This window comes from Lepidochelys kempii, chromosome 5 (genome assembly GCF_965140265.1).
Source record: "Lepidochelys kempii isolate rLepKem1 chromosome 5, rLepKem1.hap2, whole genome shotgun sequence".
Taxonomy (NCBI): Eukaryota; Metazoa; Chordata; order Testudines; family Cheloniidae; genus Lepidochelys; species Lepidochelys kempii.
Genome location: NC_133260.1, coordinates 122,190,383 through 122,209,859, shown reverse-complemented (window position 1 = coordinate 122,209,859; position 19,477 = coordinate 122,190,383). Strand labels below are relative to the sequence as shown.

The following is a 19,477-nucleotide window of genomic DNA, read 5'->3' as shown; positions in this document are numbered from 1 at the left end:
TCCTGTTCCCTTGCAAGGCACAAAGCAGGAATACTTCTGTTGGGCTAAAAGAGGGGTATGGCATGTACATTGGCCACCTTGCGGAGGGTCCCACTGCCCAGTTGCTCTGGTCTTTTCTGTTCTCCACCAGCACAATTTGGAGGGGAATTTTTATTTTTTGGTGGCTCCTTTGACCTCAGGAGTTGGATGTCATAGACAAGTATGTTAATTAACCATACGCAAAAGCCCCATGATGTTTTTGATATGCTGTTCCCTTGCTGTATACAAAATACAGCAGAGCCAAAACAATATTAATACAAAGCACAAGTGAGGGACAACTGACTTCTGAAGGCTGTGGAAAAGGAAGGGACATTGCATGGCTGTGGTCTGTTCTCCATGTACTAAGTCAGCGTTAGCTGAGTATCTGAACCGTATTCAGCCCTGCCGTGAGTCCTATTATTTCCCTGGAGTTGTGCCGGCCAATGAGAGTGTTGAATTCGGGCCTGTGTGCACGTGGCACCAAATGTCTTGGTATGTGATGCAGGGAGAAGACACTTACCTTACTGGTGGTGTGATGGAAACAGAATTGGGGAAGCCCATTAACCTGATAGAGGAGAGGAGCTGTTAGCCACTTGGAACTGTGAACATGTTGCCCACGTCTTCGTCTGCAGTGCAGCCCAGGTGGGTCTGTGACACTATGGGAGGGCAAAGCCTGTGACTACACTGCTCCAGTGTTTGTGCTCACCTTTCCAAGCCAAGACCCGTCATTCTGGAACTGGACTTTGGGCAACTGCTGCCAGCACTGGGCTAGATCCACACCGACAGGTCTGTGGGTGAACTGTGTCAGCAAGGGCCACCGAGAGTGGGAAGAAGAGGGAGATTAACCCTTTGGAGAGTGCATGGTTTCATCAGGGAAAGAAGCTTTCATCACTACGGGTGTAGTGCTGATGGAAGCCATAGTGGGGATAGACTGAACTGGCATGTCTCACGGCTGCTCTGGCCACCGCTCCTCCACAGCTAATGCTCTGCAGTCCTAGGGTGGTCCTAAGTTGGGGTGGGCAAACTTTTTGGGCCGAGGGCCACAACCTGGTGGGGAAATTGTATGCAGGGCCGGGGCAGGAGGTTAGGGTGCGGCAGGGAGTGCGGAGTGTGGGAAGGGGTGCGGTGTGCAGGAATGGGCTCAAGGTAAGGGATTGGGGCAGAGGAGGGGTGTGGAGTGTATGAGGGGGCTCAGGGAAGGGGTTGGGGTGCAGGAAGGGTGCGGAGTGCAGGAGGGGGCTCAGGACAGGGGTGCAGGAGGGGTGCGGGGTGCGACAAGGGGCTCAGGGCAGGGGGTTGGGGTGCACGGGGCTCAGGGCAGGGAGTTGGGGTGCAGGGTGCGGCAGGGGGCTCAGGGCGAGGAGTTGAGGTGCAGGAGGGGTGCAAGGTGCGGGCAGGGAGTTGGGGGGCGGGGTGCAGAAGGGGTTTGGGCTCCGGCCCGGTGCCGCTTACCTAAAGTGGCTCCGGGGTGGCAGAGGCGCACACTGGGGCCAGGGCAGGCTCCCTGCCTGCCTGTCCTGGCCCCATGCCATGCTGGGAAACGGCTGGAACCACATCCCTGGGGGGCTCTGCACGCTGCCCTTGCCACGTCTCCAGGTACCTCCCCCGAAGCTCCCATTGGCCGCGGTTCCCTGTTCCCAGCCAATGGGAGCTGTGGGGGGTGGTGCCTGGAGGCAAGGGCAACACACAAAGCCCTCTGCCCCGCCTCTCTCCCCGGGGCCCCAGGGATGTGGTGCCGGCCACTTCTGAGGGCGGCACGGGGCCTGCGGCACCACGGGGGACAATCCCGCGGGCCGGATCCAAAGTCCTGAGGGGCTGGATCCGGCCCACGGGCCATAGTTTGCCCACCCCGTCCTAAATGGAGGGGAGGACATGGCGCACTGTGCCTTTGGAAGGGCTTTCTGACTCGGAGGTGACTCCTGCCAGGGCCTGTCGCTGGTTGGAGCTAGCTCAGGCCCTGACTCAGTGCTTGCACTATAGTGTTTCTCACTAGTGTTTGTACTAGAGCGTGTCTCATACAATAAATATCACAGCAAGCCTGCATACAACATCAAGGCACCTTCAAATAGTTAAGGCATCTTGCAACAGTGAAGGCACAGCTGCGCTTGACTTTCAAACTCTCAGTGAACAGGCACTAAAGAACAGCGGAAGGCTACTTCCTAAGAAAAATTCCTAGGTAGGGTTACGTGCTGAGAAACTTGCTCATACTGCGGGGTTTATCTTGTTTTGATGGTATTTTGCTTGGTGGTGTGCCTTAGAAACCAAATGAGCACTTCCTCAGCAAGAATTTTTTAAACAATACTAATCAAACAGTGGCGGGGTTTCCTTTTAAATGCAAGCTGTTGACTCTCTAAGAGTCAAAGAGGTAAAACTAATGCACTTAAGAAGTGCCACATTACTTGATTAGTGGGAATATATATTTCTCTAATATCACGTAATCTGTTATCGGGCTCTTTCCATACAACAGAGTCTCACCCTTACTGTCCTGGTTTTGTTTTTGAAATGACAGATGTATCTCTACAAGTTTGCAAGGCTAGCTGCTGGGTTTTTTTTTCTTCGGGGAGACTTCCATCCGGCTGAGACTGGGAATGAAAGGAAACTATATTTGAAGAAAAAAAAATTGGCCATACAAGTGGGAAAAAATGAGTTTTCATCCATGTCTGCGTGTTATGAATGGCCACGAAATAGACAGATATTCAGTGTAACTTATCAACTGAAGGATAACACAGTACTGTACTTAGGGATTAAGGAGGGTAATTCAGTGGATAGATCTCTTCCTCAACTATGACCCATTGGCTTGGAAATGGGTTCTGCTTGCCACAAATTTCTTTCTCTCTTAGGAATAGAATATTTATTGCCAAAGTCATAGCATTAGACTTAGCAGAATTGGATTTTTATTCTTTTGTAATTTTGACAGATAATATTGATAGTAATTTTTAAGCATTTTTTTCATTTTTATCTATTTGAATTTTGCCAAATTTGGGAAATTTATGGCATGGGGTTGTGATGTGATCCTTGGGGTGCAGCCTGGGACTGTGGGACCGCTGTGTCCCCTTAGCTCTCTCTAGCCTGGGCTGTATCACACTATGCCTTGCTAGTGACTAGCAGCAAACCCTTCCAGGTGCTGTGGTCACTCAGCACAACAGCATGCGGAGCCCCACATCCAGCTAGATTGCATGAATGCTCCCAGAGCCACTTATGAATCGTACAGGGAAGGGCACCAGCCAGATCCCCCCAGCTCCCAGCACTGTACCTCAGGAATATACCACCTTGCACTGCTCAAGGCAAGTGGTGCAAATTTATTAATTGGTTAATAAATCAAGGGAAAGTGGACACAGACCAGCCTTCGTGAAACCTTAACACAATTACCACACACTTTAGACAAACTCACTGGTAAAGCTAAATAGTTAAACAAATTTATTGACTACAAAGGATAGAGTATAAGTGATAAGCAAAAAGTGAGAGTTAGTTACCCAAAGAAAATATTAGCAAGCAGTCTAAACTCTCAACCCTAGATTAAGCAGTTTTTCTCCCCACCCCCACTGGATATTTGCCCTTGTTGCCAAGAGGGCTAATGGCATTTTGGGCTGTATAAGTAGGAGCATTGCCAGCAGATCGAGGGATGTGATCATTCCCCTCTATTCGGCATTGGTGAGGCCTCATCTGGAGCACTGTGTCCAGTTTTGGACCCCACGCTACAAGAAGGGTATGGAAAAATTGGAAAGAGTCCAACGGAGGGCAACAAAAATGATTAGGGGGCTGGAGCACATGGTTTATGAGGAGGGGCTGAGTGAACTGGGATTATTTAATCTGCAGAAGAGAAGAATGAGGCGGGATTTGATAGCTGCTTTCAACTACCCTTGAAACCTGGCCAGTCCCCTCTGCTGGAGTCTTCAGTCTTCTGTGAATGTTTTTGTTGCTTGCAACATAGGTGTGAGAAGGAGAAAGGGCAAGCATGAAGCCCCTATGTTCTGTTTTATACCCTCAGTCCCATGTGCTTGGAGAACACAAGTCCAGGCATATCTCCTGGGCATTGCTGAGTCTCTAGACAAGGTTGAGCAATTGTCCTGGTGTGGCCTCATGCAGGTGAGTCATTGAATTGTAGCTCCCTTGCTGGACAATGGCTGTTGATGGTTGTTTGACACCACGCTGGGGCGTTGGTTACTTTCCTTGCTGTTGTCTCTGGGGAGCTAATATCTGGCTGATTCCCCCAATTTACAGCATGTTTTAGTGACAACCGTACAACACAATTCTAATAACTTCATATGCATGAATGATACACACATCTGGCTAGAAAAATGACTTCCAACAGATCATAACCTTTCCCCTAATAGTCACACGGCCTGCTTTATGTGCAAGATCACAAATGAGGAATATGCAGGTTACAGGGTGCTCCCCAACATACAGAATGTCACAGGAGTGTCAGACAGTAATTATTTAATGACGGTAGATGTTGAGACTCAAAAAGTTAAAGCTGCTTTTATTTGTAACAAGCCTAATTGAAAAGTCTAAATCACAGGATTTTGCCCATAAAGTATTCAGTTCTTACAGCTAGGAGGGTGACGCTTAAAAAAAAACAAAAATGAAAAAAAACTTGGGCTTTCTGTGTGGGGGACACAGTGGTCCTGGCTGGGTGGAGCAGAGACCTCTGGCCAGGATGGCAACAAGAAGGACAAGCTCTTGGCCACAGGGGAGGCCACACTGCTGCTGTACAGCTCCAGCCCAGTGGTAGCAGACAGCAACCTTCCCCCCCCCCCCCCCCCCCCCCCGCCACCTTCTAGCCAGTGATTGAGTGAGCAGTGTCAGCGGGATCTCCAAAGGGCCAGGGTACAGGATCCCTGAGAGTGCTAGGTGCAGAGGAGGCTGGGCTTGCCAGTTACTATAGTTTTTTTTTCATCCGCTTCTGTGTGTCAGGTGAAATGATGTTTATCAACGACTAACTGTTTAGTTCGAATCCTTTCAAGCCTACGCATAACGCTGCTTTAGGCTGGCTTTGTAGGAAATAGACTGAATTCCGCACAGCAAGCCGATAGGTTAGTTACCAAAGCCTCACCTCTCTAGCTCTGCTGGTTAGCTGAGGTTTGTTCTTGCATCTCTCAAAACACCTCAGAGTAAAAATATAGTCAGTTCAGTCTGAGAACTCCTTCTCTGTAGTGGCTGCTGTTAGCAGCTCCAGATAAACTGGGTCCTATTTGTAAGTGTGTGTTTATGTTTGCATGGCTAGCTACGTAATATCCGTCTACCCATCTGACCTGTTTTTGTATATACGGTGCCCATCACGGTAGTACCTGAGCACCTTACCTGGAATGATAGTTATCGGTGATTGCAAGCAGTGGTATAAAAAACAAAACAGTATGTTATGAAGGCTCTTTTTCTGCAGGTTTATTTCTCTGTAGATTTGTGTCACACACTGAATCTGCAACCAAATGATTTCATGTTTATTGAGTGTACAGTATCTGTTGAGCAGGAAAAAAAAACCCTGCGGGTGGGTAGGGAGGGTGGTTTTGAACTACTGTTATGCAGAAGAATAGCTATGGAGGCATCAGCTTGTGTTTAGATCTCAGCAGCATGACAATAGGAGCCTTTGTAACAGGAGTCTGTTATGTGAATGGCAGTTCCTGTACATGGAGAGGACTCTGCCCTTAGGATGCAGGTGCTGATGCAATACGTATGTGGCTGCTGGCTGAATAGTGCTGGCAGTCCTATTGTACTAATGCATCGTGGTTGCTTAGTGCAGGAAAACGAGCAACATATAATGTAACAAATGCAACCCTAGATATGGTCCTGTTAAAGGAATTACGCCGTTACTGATCCCCAGGCTGTTGCTAATGCCTCTTCCGCTTCCATCCTTGAAAAGAGCCCTGATCTTAAGTCAGAATCTTGTGCTGCAGCAGCTGTTGTTAGTCCCGATAGTGGCTAATTGAAGTTGATGGGGATACAGAAACAATCTCGAGTTTTATTGTTAAAATGCCTAGAGCTCCGATTTAAAAAAAAATATGTATTAACTGGAGCAGTGCTCTGCCTCCCTCTCTATTCCTGTAAAGCTTATGTGCCTTAATTGCTCCTTACAATGGTGAAATCTGGCTGGGGAGAAAGCTCTTACTTGTTCAGCCTGCCCTTAATTGTTAAGCGCAATTATTTGTCAGGAAACCATATTTCTACAGCTGTTGTGGAGAAAACACGCATCTGACTAGCAGCTGGAAATACCATCAAAGAGTGAACGTGGTACAGAGCTAGGCCTCTTTATGGAGGTTATTGAATAACACCTGCTCGCAGCGGCCAGAAAGGGAGAGGAGTCCATGCAGTGCACATTGCTGTGGTTATCTTCATAGAGATCAGATGCATTCTTCAGACCGAGAAGAAGCATTTTTAGTGGGTCAGTAGGCACTGCAGTAGCTTTTCATAACTACATACATACAGTGTCTCATCAAAACTAATTAATGAACGGAGAGGGCATTTAAATAAATCCTAATATAAAACCTCTCCCTGTTTTAAATGGATCAGATTAATGGACCCAAGAAAAGAATCATTGTATTAGAATTAAGATGAGAGAAAAAGGGCACACTGATATCATTTAACTTACTATAAATGATACTTAATTGGATACTTTCGTTCTGTTGAGACCCAAAATCTGATGAAAGTTCTCATTTTTATCGTAGATATGGCGATGGCAGCAGAAGTTAGACCAATGCTGAGAGAGTTGGAAATCTTACCCCAAGAGTATTTCATCCCAAAGTACTTAACAAATTTTGAGCCAAATCTGATGACAGATGAGCATCTGAGCAAAACTTGGTCATACAGGCCTGATTTTAAAAGATGCGCAGCCCTCACCGCTTCCATTGACTTGAATTCGAGTTGAGTGTTCTGTACTTTTGCAAATGAGGAGGTTACTGTATGGTGTGATCATTTTAACTATTACATCTTAAAACATACATGCTTTATGGCCAAGATTTTAAAAAAAGGTGCTGAAACTGAGGCTCCTAACTTATTTATTGAGGCCCGTGGGTGTGCTGCTTATCATCCCACCAGCCAACACCCCTTACAGTATCCATCTCCTGAGCTACCTTGGCAGGTGTGCAGGCTAGGGAATATGATTCCATCTCCTGCATACCTCCCTGGGACATAGCTCATTAATTCTGGCTGTGCTCTGTGGAATGGATTTAGCCAATGGGGAAAGGGGCAGGAGAGAAAGGGGGAAGGGCAGGAGGGAAAAATACACCTTTGCAAAATGAGAGAGGATGCAAATGTCAGGAAAAGACACCTTTTCCCCGAGCCAATAAAAGGCCTTACAGACAAAGGAGAATCCCCTCAAAAAACTATTTTTTTAAAAAGGGTGTTAATATGGTATCCTTTTAGTTTCCAGTGATGTGTCAAAAGCCATAACATTAAATGCTGAGTTCCTTTAGTGCATCTGAAATACCAACAATTTAAAACTTTGTGGGGAAAAAAATTGAAGGACACTTGATTTGATTGGAACAGAGATTTTTTTTTTTTTTTTTTTTTCATTTCTAAGGTGAGAGAGCCACATCTTGGCTGGGCTTGTGCGCTGTCCCATATGCTTCATGACACCTTTCCTGGGACTCCTTACACCTGTGGATTCTCACTGGGGCAGGGGTGGACGGACTGGGGAGTGGGGATGTCCATGTTTCTCTCTCTGGTTCTGTGGAGCTTATGTGGAGAAGGTAATTCAGTCTTCAGCTGTGTTCTGTTTCCTGTAGGATCTCATTGTCCACCCTAAGATCCAGAGGAGAGCACAGGGAGGTCCCTAATAGTACAGCTCCAGTAATGCTGTGCTCCAGCGAGTTGGGAGTGGGTGGGCTGGTGTGGAAGCTAAGTTGTTTTGAAGCTATCCTTATTTGCTCATGTAAACATGCTCACTCCTGTATGGTTTTCTACAGCTGACATTTATTTTATTTTAATGATTTACTGTACTTTTCAGAGTGCCCTACATGTGCTGAGCAAGCTTTGTTCTGCTAGTGTCCGCTTTAAGATGGTACTGAAGTTCTTAATCCTGTTTACCCTTCCTGAGTCTCGATTGTTATCTCTCACTGGTTTAATCTGGAGCAAATCAGTGGATGTAAATTGCATTTTATTAGTGTCAAAAACAATGTAAATAAATCAGGTCCATGCCCTATTAAGGCCTGATCCAAAGCGGCCTGAAGTCAGTGGAAAGGCTATGGATCAAGCTTGACTATCTTGGGTGGTTTCCCATACCCAGACAAAGCTGACGAGGACTTTCCTGTTGGCGTTTTCGGAACTGGGGAGCCTAGCCAGTTGTAGAGCAAAAGATGTATTTAACAACAAAACTTCGTAAAATTTACATTTAGACATCATGAGAGGTTTCAGTAGGGAGAAGGCTCTTTCTTCATCTACCAGAGCACTGACGTCCCACTACAAGAGGTATACGGGGCTTCCTCTTTAAGGAAGATAAGGAAAATTCGCATTGTCTCAAGGGTGAATACTCATTTTCTGCACTACCTAGCTGATCTTACCCCAAAAATTAAAATAAACAAGGCAGAGAGAAACTCTTCATTTTACATTTCACTGCTGAGTAGTTGTGGGATTTGGTTGTGAGCACAGTGATCACCAAACCATCCCTGAGTGTCAGTTCTCCGCTCTGGTACCATTTAATGCCAAGGAAATGAGCTGTATGTCCTCAGCTCAGTGCTGTAACTTTGGTAACTGTATCCAGGGCATACAGTAGCATGAGCTGGCATTTAATCATTCATTCATTAGCACTGAGTGGTTTGTGCCTGAAAGACAAATAGAGGGTAGGAAACTGTGTCAGCCCATCTCAGAGGAGTATGCCTAAGATGAATTGGACAAGGTCGCTGTGCTTTCTAGTATTCTTTGTGCATCACATCGTCTGCTTTGCAGTGGAGAAAATAGCTGCCCTTGGAGTGCCGGTCTAAAACACTTTGCAGCTATTGTCATGTTTTAATTAGGAGAAGAGAAGAGGAGTCGAATAACTGCGAGGTGGCAGAGTTCCACTTCACTGTAGAACTGCCGGGACCTAGTGAGGTAGTATGGCTATATATGGTATCAAATATTACTTGTTATATATTCCAGGAGTCCCTAGAGACCCCATTCTTAATACAGCCTTCATAAGGACCCAGGATTCCCCACCTCCTCGTTTAGTAATGGATGATTATAGGTTATCGCACAACATTCACAATGTCCTCTGTTGAAGTTCTGTCAGAATTTCTTCTGTAAACCCGGACTTAATGCCAGTGGGAAGCTTTTTCATTAATCTGAACTCTTCAGGCTACCACACTGAACGATGAGCTCATGAGATTTCATAAAGTGAGGAGGGCCAGTCGAGTCAGCAGTTTGATGGGAGGCCATCCAATGAAAATTCTGGTTGTAGGAAGCGGCGTCACTGATAGGTTCATAGATTCATAGAAGGTTAGGGTTGGAAGGGACCTCAGGAGGTCATCTAGTCCAACCCCCTGCTTGAAGCAGGACCAATCCCCAATTTTTGCTCCAGATCCCTAAATGGCCCCCTCAAGGATTGAACTCACAACCCTGGGTTTAGCAGGCCAATGCTCAAACCACTGAGCTATCCCTCCCCCCTAGTGTTGGCAGGTGTTGGCAACTGACCATTCTCTTTGGGTCAATATTGAACCAGTGCCTCAGCATGGTTTTAGGCGATGTTGGGCCGTTGGAGATGCCATATCTTGGGAGGTGGCAAGCAAGGCTCTGATCATTTGTGGTCATTCAAAGACCTCGTGGTATTTTCTGCAAGTGTAAAGATGTAGAGTGGATGTTGCATTTCAGTGGTGAGTAATCCCTTCTATTTGCAGTTTGGGAACAATTCTGCAATCCTTCTGGATGAAAGAATCACTATAGAAGATAGGAATAAGGACTATTAAACAGCTATTAAGTACCCTTCTGACTCAAACTCAAAGTATCTGCTCTTCAGCCCCATACCAAATTCCTCTTGTTGACATGGGTGGATTCCTCTTGTTCTGCATTTGTTAACAAGGACATTAGAAGTAATGAATTAGAAAACTGTATGTAGAAAATGTTAATGGCACTAAAGAATTTGTGGGAGTTTCCTGTTCTTCTGATGGTTTCAGGATTTTTGTCAGCTATCCCACTGTAAAAAAAAAAAAAGTTTGACTGGTCTTTGAGAGGTTAAAAGGTGAGCAAGCAGCAGTCCCACTTGCTTTGGAAAGAATACGACTTGGAAGCTGGGATTTCCTGCTTACAGAGAGCCCTGGTATATTAGCATAAGGGCCCAATCCAAAGCCCGTTGCATTTGATGGAAGGACTCCCATTGATTTCAATGAGCTGTGAACCAGGAGTTAAAGAAATGGAGCATCAGACAGCTGAAGTTGCAGCACTAAACAATTGTAAATAAAGTGTTTTCTTCTTGCTTTTTGGTGGCAGGCTGTGTTTGGTTCCAAGCACTTAGGCCTGGTCTATACTGAAAAAACACACCCCTGAGCGATGTAAGTTTCCGCACTGTAAAGTGGCCGTGTAGACAGTGTACCAGCGCTTGTAGCTACTCCTGTCATGGCAGTGGTTTTTAGACTTATAAATCATTGTCTATAAGAGTGATAAATAAAGCATGCGTACTTATTAACCTCAGTTATTTGTGCCTCACAGCAGGATGTGGAAGGAGAAGGTTTTGCCTCAGTAAAATATCCAACTGTAGATAAGGTCTTGGTCTTCATGACCTCATACATTCCTTCTGAGAAATGTAGTTGAAAGAGCTACATTTGCACACAGCTGTTGAGAAGGGTATTTGGCTGGGTTTCTCTCTCACACACACACACACACACTCTGTGCAAAGTGGTGCTCCTGAGATTTCGGTTGCAGAGTTTTTTGTAGATTTACCCTTCCACAAAAAGTCAGTCCATCTAGTTAGCTTTGTGTTACTCTTTGCAGGGGAAGGGCTTCCTCGTCAGAGTAAGGAAGGGAGTATGTCAAGAGAGTTCTTCTGAATACAGAGAATATTGTTCAGCGATTCCTTGGCTAACCTCTTCTTGAAAAGTCACCTTTTTCCCCTCCTACATGGGTCCATATCCCCACTTATGCATAGCAATGCTGCATTCATTGTGTGGGTAGAAGCAACATATTAATATGCAACTTTGCCTCATAGCCAGTCGCTAGTATGTGCAACAATGCAGTGTATGCTGTGTTCTTCCAGTGATCTCATTACTTCAACAGTGAGGGAGTGTATTTAATGGTTAGTACAGTGGAGTGGAAAGGAGGACCCGGAGTGCTGGCATTGTCACACCTTGGGCAAGAAACTTAACCTCTAAGGGACAACTCTTCAGCTGGTACAAATCATCAAAGCCCAGGATCTGTCCCTCTGTGTCATGTGTAGAATGCTTCTTGAAAAGAGCCGAGTGAGGCTTACTAATTTATAAATCAACAAAATTGATTCTACATTGTGTCAAGGAAGCTTAGAGATATCATCATCCCAGTTCACTCACCCCCAGAAGGTAAGAGTGGGAGAGCTGCTCCATTCATAGGTCTCTTGCTATTTCAAACCATGGAGAAGGACTGGTTACCATTCTAACAGAATTGTTGTAACAAAAAACAGCTACAGATTAGTGGGATGTCCTAAATACCACCCAGTGCTATACTGGATGCTCTCCAGGCTTGTACATTTAGACTTTCTTAGCCAGCCTTACCATAGGGTCCAAGTTTAGTATAGTACCTCATCATCGTATCCACTCATTATATTCCACACCTGAATATAGCCATTATATGAACAACATATCCTCATATCTCAAAGTCTGTACTTTGACCCGTTAACCTTTTACCCCCAGTTGGGGATATTGCAGATTATGTACTCTTTACGCCATCCGATCCTAAACCGAACTTCACACCCCTTGATAATCTGTATGTTATTCCCTGATAACCAGAAACTTCTATGCTTAAACTCTGTACCGTTTTCTTTGTATTTTAACATCATCTTAAAAAATTTTTAAATTCCTCTTGGAGCACAAATCGTTAAAGACTGAGTGTTCATCTGAAAACCATTTCTAATGCATATTCTAGCAAGAGAGCTGATAAGCTCCCCCAGTCCTGTGAAAACCAGCCCGTGTCCTGTAAGTGAGCTATTAATCCAGTTTTTGCCTTGTTTGATGCAAAACAAACACAGCATGAGAATAAGGTGGTCATTTTATCAGTGCTTGGTGTTCTGTTACTCATCCTGTGTTTGCATTTCAACAGAAAATTTAAATACACAGTTTTAGTGAACTGGAATCAAAGGAATTTCAGCCACTTTCAAATGCATCAGGTGTTGTGTGAGAGCAGCAGGGGTTACAAGAGGATGCCTGGAAGGGAGAACACAGAGCTTTATACTATGTTAACCCTCTGTGGTTGGTCGTCACAATGAAGCCCATTGCACAAGCCAGGAAATGCACCTGGGAGCAGTGAGAGAGTTGACAAAACCCCAGAAAAACAAACAGAAGAATCTTGCTGTTGTGGAATTTGTAAACGACCTAGTCCCTTTGTCTGAGCCTCTGTTCAGAACGTTTGGGGGCCGGGGAGAGGGGGAGGTGTCAATCTAACTAAAATCTTTGCATTACTCTCAAATAAGACATAGCCCTGATACTACTTTCTCTCAACATGTTCAGGAAAACTGAAACGTCACATAAACCATCCTGCCACGGAGGTGGAGAATGTGTCTTGAAAGAGATCAGCAGCAGTGTATGTTTTGTGCACATGCATGTGCCAACACACACGCACAAGCACAAAATAGTATTATGAAGTCTTTCCTGACGAGGAGGCACAGAAAGACTGTCAGAGCCAGGAGCTGAATTCTGATCTCTCTTAGGTTCCAGTCCAATATCTTAGTCACACTCTGGCTTTATCCTAAGCTTCTACACAGGGGAGAATTTCACCATCTATTACACTACGTCTCATCTTTCTTATTCATGGTGGGGTAGGTGAACGAAGGTGATTGGACAAGGTGATTGGACAAGAATGCCATGGCTCCATCAGCTTGAAGAAATCCTTCAGTTTATTCTAAGGCCTTGTCTTCACTAGGACATAAGGTGTGGAGAGCCAGTGCTGATAGTCCCTTAAAATCAGAATCTGCCTCAGGGGAAAATAGACCATCCCAAGCTAATCCTAAGTAAAACAAACCACAAGATGAGAGTGTGGTTCTATACTGGTATGTGCACCGAGTTCTGTATGGAAGTCTGCCTGCGTTGCTCAATGCTGCTGTGAATATCAGCCATTCTGGGAGATTTATGTGCAGACCCACTTTGAAAATCAGCTGGAAAGCACCATTGTGTTTGGTGCTTGGATTTGTGGTTGAATCCTGGAAAGCCATCTTGTGGTGTTAATGATTTCTGATAAAAGGAGACAGAATGAGCTTTCAAACACAGCTGGCATTCATTAGCATGCACGTTCAGGGTAGATAGGCCCCTATCAGATGATACAGTAATACTCCACATGGTTACTATTGAGCATCTGTTTGTTCACTGCTTCTCCCTGTGGACAAGCCAACAACTGTGTATTAATTAGCTTTTTTATCTCAGTTTGGGTGTATTTGTCTTCTGACATCAGTGGCTCTGTGATACCTTATTTAGAAGAGGATATGGGGCATTGTTTAAAAACCTTGCCTTTCTAAAACAAAACACTTGAAAGAAAGAGAGTTAACTATTAAAAAAACAAAACCGTTTGTACATCCTGTCATTACAAGATAAGAACTTAAAGAATCTGGGCTTTTGCTTTTAACTCATGTACCTGTTTGAACCTCTCCTAGTGCTGAGTGGTGAGAGCAGTCCTAATGAGCTGTTCTAGCTCAGTCATTATCCTACATGTAGTTGACCTACTGTAGTATTTCTAGTAATCCCCACATAGATTTTTAGCTAGACAAAGGCATTCAGTTCAACTACCAGCCAAATCAGGGATCAGAAGCCATTTTTTCAGGGAGAAGGTATATGTAGTACTAATAAAATTATTAATTCTATGTTGGACTAATTTCCTATTGACATTACTTTGGTCTCCTGGTTTTTAATTTATAATGAAGACATACTTTCCTTCACTGTTTGTTTGATGCTAGAATGTAATACTTAGCACTCAGGTTAACCTGTTCTTCATCTTCTCTTTAACCTTCAGCATTTTATTCTGCTGTATTTGCTTCTATATGTGTTGTATGTAAAAGGCCAAACACTGCTTTTGCCTTAAAAAGATCAATACGAGGCCAAAAGCTATATATTTCTGTGGGTGAGCCGAGGTATGGGAACAGGCTCCAGATCCTTTCTTCCATTCCATGCTTAGCAAGTGTTTGCAGGTCTGGTCATGGCAATGCTCAAAGGATGCATAGAATAGCTGTATCTCCCAAATAGCCCTATTTCTGCCCTTGGCCATACCCCCATCTACAAAGCAATCAATGCTATCTTAGGTCCCCACATAAGTTAAAAGAGATATTGGTGGGGCAGTGTATGCACAGGATGTGTCTGGGTTAGATAAACACCTTTGGATTGCCCCATGGTCACACAGTGAGTCAGTGATAGAGCCAGGAATAGAGCCCAGGAGTCCTGCCTGCCCCCTTCCTTGCTCAAACTGCTAGAGTGCTTCCTTAATGGTGGTTGAGGTGACAGCTGGCTCAAACTTGTTTGAGAGGCAAGGTGGGTGAGGTAATTTCTTTTACTGGACGTCACACGCCTAATGTGTCAGACCTGAAGAAGAGCTCCATGTAAGCTCGCAAGCACATCTCTTTCACCAACAGAAGTTGGCCCAATAAAAGATATCACCTCACCCACCTTGTGTCTCTCATATCCTGGAACCAACTCAGCTACAGCAACACTGCCTACAAACTTGTTTGTTGCTTACATCAGACACCGGTCAAAACCACATCTGTTCTTGCTAGGTGGCATTTGAAAGACTGGTCCCAAAGATCTGGGAGCCCACATCAATAATAAGGGGCTCTCACTTGGCACTTTGTGAGATAAACAACCATGAAGTAAGTATGTAGGTACAATGGAGCCAACGTTTGAGCAACATCTCTTAATCTGCTGCACACGTACACATCCTTCAATTATACCAGCTTTCTTGATGATTACATTTTCCACATTTATTTGAAGCTGTTAGCACTTTTCTCCGGATGGTATATGGGTAATTTAAGCCTTGGAGTATGTGCATGGGTTATGCTAGAGACCATGCCCCACTTCTCTGATATTCTGGTTATAATGCAAAGGGATTCTTGTCTCAGAACAAACATTTTCAGGTTAGAGCAGATATCACCTTTACACTAGTGTGTACTCCAGGTGTGTAATACACGTACATCTCTGACTCCACTTTAGAGAAGTAGCCTAACTGAGCATCTAGCTATGTCTACACTGGCAATTGAACAACAAAGCTTTTGTCTTTCAGACGTGTTCAAAAAAAAAAAAACCCCGAAAGACACAAGTTTTGCCGTGGCAAGTACCAATGTGAACAGTGTGTCTGCAGGAGAGCACTGCTGCCGACAACGCGAAGGACAACGCGAAGGCCGCTCGTTGGGGGTAGTTTTTTGTCAGCAGGAGAGCCGACAAACAGTGGCTACACTGCACGACTTTTAGCGGCACAGTTGTAACGACACAGCCATGTGGCTAAAAGCTGTGTAGTGTAGACATAGCCTGAGGGACAGGATTTGGGCACAAAAGGTTTCCTTTGTTTTTCTGGTCAGTCTAAGAATTTTTTAATGGATACAGTTCTGTACCACTGTGTAGCATTTTTATAGCTGCTGTGTTCCAGTTTAAGCCAATCTTATTTGGCCATTGAAAAAAAATAAACATAGACCTATATTGCTTCCAAAAGAAACTCAAAATGAACTTGAGAAATCTCATAACGCAATCATTTCTCCAGAAGGGCAAAGCAGAGAGCGAGCGAGAGAGAGCATTATATGACTTGCTATTTTTGCTTGCTAAGTAATTTAAGCAAGAAGAATTGGGACTCTGTGTATTGAAATGGTGTGTGTATATTCAGTAATAAAACTATAGCTGTGTGTGTTGTATGCATTTCCTGCTTTGAAATACATGAATGCAAGTATTTCACCCTTCCCAAGCAATTGCATATATTCAACAAATATGGCGTATGGCAAATAAGACCCTGATTCAGTCTATTCACGTGCTTAAGTATCTGGCTGAATCAGAGCTTTAATAGTTATTGATCTGTGGTTTTTTAATAGTGCCCATCACAATAATGTCTAAACACTATATCGGATGGAAATAAATCTTACGAAGAGAGAGATTTCCTCAAAGTAGTTTCACACAAAGCCATCATGTATTTCTAAAACTTTGTCATAATTCATGATGATTCATTCAGATGTAATAAATCTGAATCTCACCTACAGTAAATACCAGTTTGCCTGTTCAGTGATTTTTGTATCATTTTATTTTACTCTAAATATTATGGGGTCTGATCCTGTAGCTGTTCTGTGCACTAAATTCCCAGTTCTGTGATAAAAGTGCTGCAATACAGCATGCTTCATAGTTCTATTTTCAGAGTAGCAGCCGTGTTAGTCTGTATTCGCAAAAAGAAAAGGAGTACTTGTGGCACCTTAGAGACTAACCAATTTATTTGAGCATAAGCTTTTGTGAGCTACAGCTCACTTCATTGGATGCTTATGCTCAAATAAATTGGTTAGTCTCTAAGGTGCCACAAGTACTCGTTTTTTTTTTCCTAGTTCTGTGTGTCGTCTTATAATTTATTTTGGTTAACTTGCAAAAATGCAAGAGTTTGCTCTGAAATAAGAGAGATGATAGGTCCTGATTTGATCCTGTGTGATCCTAAAATGGCTTTTGGGGTTTTCTTTTTTTTGCTCTGGTGTAAAACAAAAAAAATTGTTGGGGCAAATACAGTACTTCAGACTTGTCTAAACAGAGTTGTTCCTGATCAATGCTATGTATGGGTGCTCTCATTCTAGAACAAGAGTGCTTTGTTCCTGGTTATCTTCATGCACAAAAAACAAATCCAAAACCGTTTTGTGTGTAACTTTTTCTGGAGTCAGAGTGTCCACACATGGAGTTAATCAAGAATGACTCCAAGTGTAGACTAGAAATGGTCAGATTTGCATCCACAATTAATTATAAGCACAAACTGCTCCCTTTAAAAAAAAACAACCATTCTTTTTAGAAACCTGGTCATGACTCTGTACACAATATCCAGGACATGTTTCCTTACAAGTAGTAAAATACAAGAAATATCAGTTGAGCCTAGAAATCACATAAATACATTTATTGTTAGTTTTACCCTTCTCCCCATTTAGTCACCCATAGCCTACGTAAGGCCTAGTCTATGTCTACACTACCGCGGAAGTTGATCTATGTTACGCAACGCCCGTAGCTGGAGTCGAGGTACCTTAGATTGAGTTACTGCAGGGTCCACACCACAGAGGGTCGATGGGAGAAACTCTCCCACTGACTTACCTTACACTTTTTGTTGGGGCGGTGATAGAATACAGGGGATGACTGGAGAGCGAGCTGCTATCGATTTGGCGCTAAATCAACTGCCAGTGGATTGATCTCAGAGCGGGGATCCTGGCTATATTGTAGATGTAGCCTTAGATTGTGCATATGAATTTGCAATCGACAGGCGCTAAAGAAAGGAGTTTGAGATCACACGTAAATGTAGAGCATATTTTGGGTGTTTCAAAGAGACGGGTTTAATGTATTTTTGAGAAATATTTCCATCTCATTTAAGTTGATGATATTTTAGACCAGTGCTCTCTATAATAGCATTTTTAGCAATTCCGAACAGTTATAAATCCCTCTAGTAAAATCTCCGGGCTATACAATCACAAGGCAGTGATCTCTGAGGCTTTCAGCCGGGAAGGCTGGCCTGGGGGATCACAACAAAAATAAAGCTTCAAGTGCATCTGATTGTCTTTGAAAGCTTCAGAAACAGCCTAGGTCATTTTTGATGGCAGCTTCTAGACTTCGGAAAGCAGAATCAGAGAGCAGTAGTGAGAAAAACATACCAAAAAACAAACCCAGCCAAGGTTTCCAAGCCAGGGACTTGTGGGTGACATGCAGTCCATTGTGGCAGCCTACAGCAGAAGTGGGAGGTTCAGAGGTTATCATCCTGTTATGCTAATTGAGTTTGAGCTGAGCTCTTCCCAAGAAAAAAAGCCTCTTAGTGAATTACTTATTCAGTTCCTCTGGGTGCAAATAGGATGGCTGTAACTGTTTAGAATCTACTGAAGAGGCCCTTGAAGAATATGACTAAAGGATTTCTCTCAATTTAAGCATCTCCAAATGAAAAGCAACCAAGAAAGCTGAGAGATTAGAGTGCCTTTTTGCCATTTATTGTGTCTGCTTAAGAGGCCAAAGATGTTCAGGTACACAGCGCCCTGGCAAGTCCTCTTCCTGTCCATGGAACAGGGGCTAAGGGTAAGAAAAGTTGTTTTCATGATGCTGTCTGAAAGTGTCATTTATTATTTTAATACTTAGAAGCGTCTTTGTATGAGTGTGTGTGTGTGTGGTGTCAGAATTATCTAGCAAATGAAAGAGAACTCACTCCCATTGTTGTGAGGTTATATATATACAGTATATGTATTTTTGTTTTGGACATCTCAGTTGTGCTGATAAGCTGATTTCTGGAAAGAACAGTGCAAAAGAGAAGCAAGTGAATTCTGAAAAATATTATAAATTTGACTTCGATAGCACCTTCTATCCAAGGCTCTCAAAAGGGTTTTAAAACATTTAATGAATTAGCCCTCACAACTTCCTTGTGAGGTACATGCTAAAGGGGGGAAATCGAGGCTCAGACAGGTTAAGTGTCTTGCTCAAGATCATACAGCAAGTCAGTGATACATATGAGACTAAAATCCAGATCTTCAGATTCCCAGTCCCTGCAAATTGCATAATGCTCCCTCGCTGTCTTCTAAATTGGATTCTGTTGGAGGCCATTTTTTAATCTTGAGGCTGTGAGAATGTAAGAAGGTGAATTGCTGCAACAGAATTATTCTTGGGAAGTTTGAAATCTAAAAAGGATATGAAAAGAAGCAAACTTCTTTGGAATCAATTTAGATTCACTTTGCTTGTAGTGATTTTCATAATAATTCCCACATTGTAGTGTGGTATCCTTTTCCTTGAAAGCAATCTCCATTAGATATTTAAAATTTATGGAGCTTTCAGTGAAGCATTATGATTTTTATATTGCAAAAATACCTGAAACAGTAGCAGTGTTGCCAACTCTCATGATTTCTACCATGATTCTTGCAATATTTGGTGTTCTTTCCTAAGGCCCTATATGAAGGAATCGGTGTGTGTGCATGCAAATCTCAGCTTTTGTTTTTTAAACATGTTATATTTCTAATCCTTGTAGTTGCAAGGAAAAGTTTGGAAATGTGAATCTTAATGGCTCTGAAACCAGACCTCCAAGTATGGTATTTTTAAAAAAATTCATTCATGTTATGAATTTTGAGTGCCTGACTCATGATTTTTGAATGCTTGGGGTTGGCAGTACTGCACTAGTTGTAGCAAATGCAGACTTGGTTATACAA

The 19,477-nt window shown here is 43.5% G+C and overlaps 1 protein-coding gene across 16 annotated transcripts in view; it reads left to right on the top strand.

Moving 5' to 3' along the window:
- Positions 1–19,477, top strand: part of PALM2AKAP2 (PALM2 and AKAP2 fusion) — a 503,398-nt gene that overhangs the window by 404,338 nt on the left and 79,583 nt on the right. For 2 of the 16 annotated variants that reach the window (XM_073345688.1, XM_073345687.1), the window contains exon 1: positions 18,343–18,362. The exons of the other annotated variants lie outside the window; for them this stretch is intronic. In XM_073345688.1, coding sequence (XP_073201789.1) covers positions 18,345–18,362 — 18 coding nt within the window. In that variant the 5' untranslated portion in view covers positions 18,343–18,344. Of the gene's footprint in view, positions 1–18,342; positions 18,363–19,477 lie in introns of those variants that run through there. 16 annotated transcript variants of the gene reach the window in all.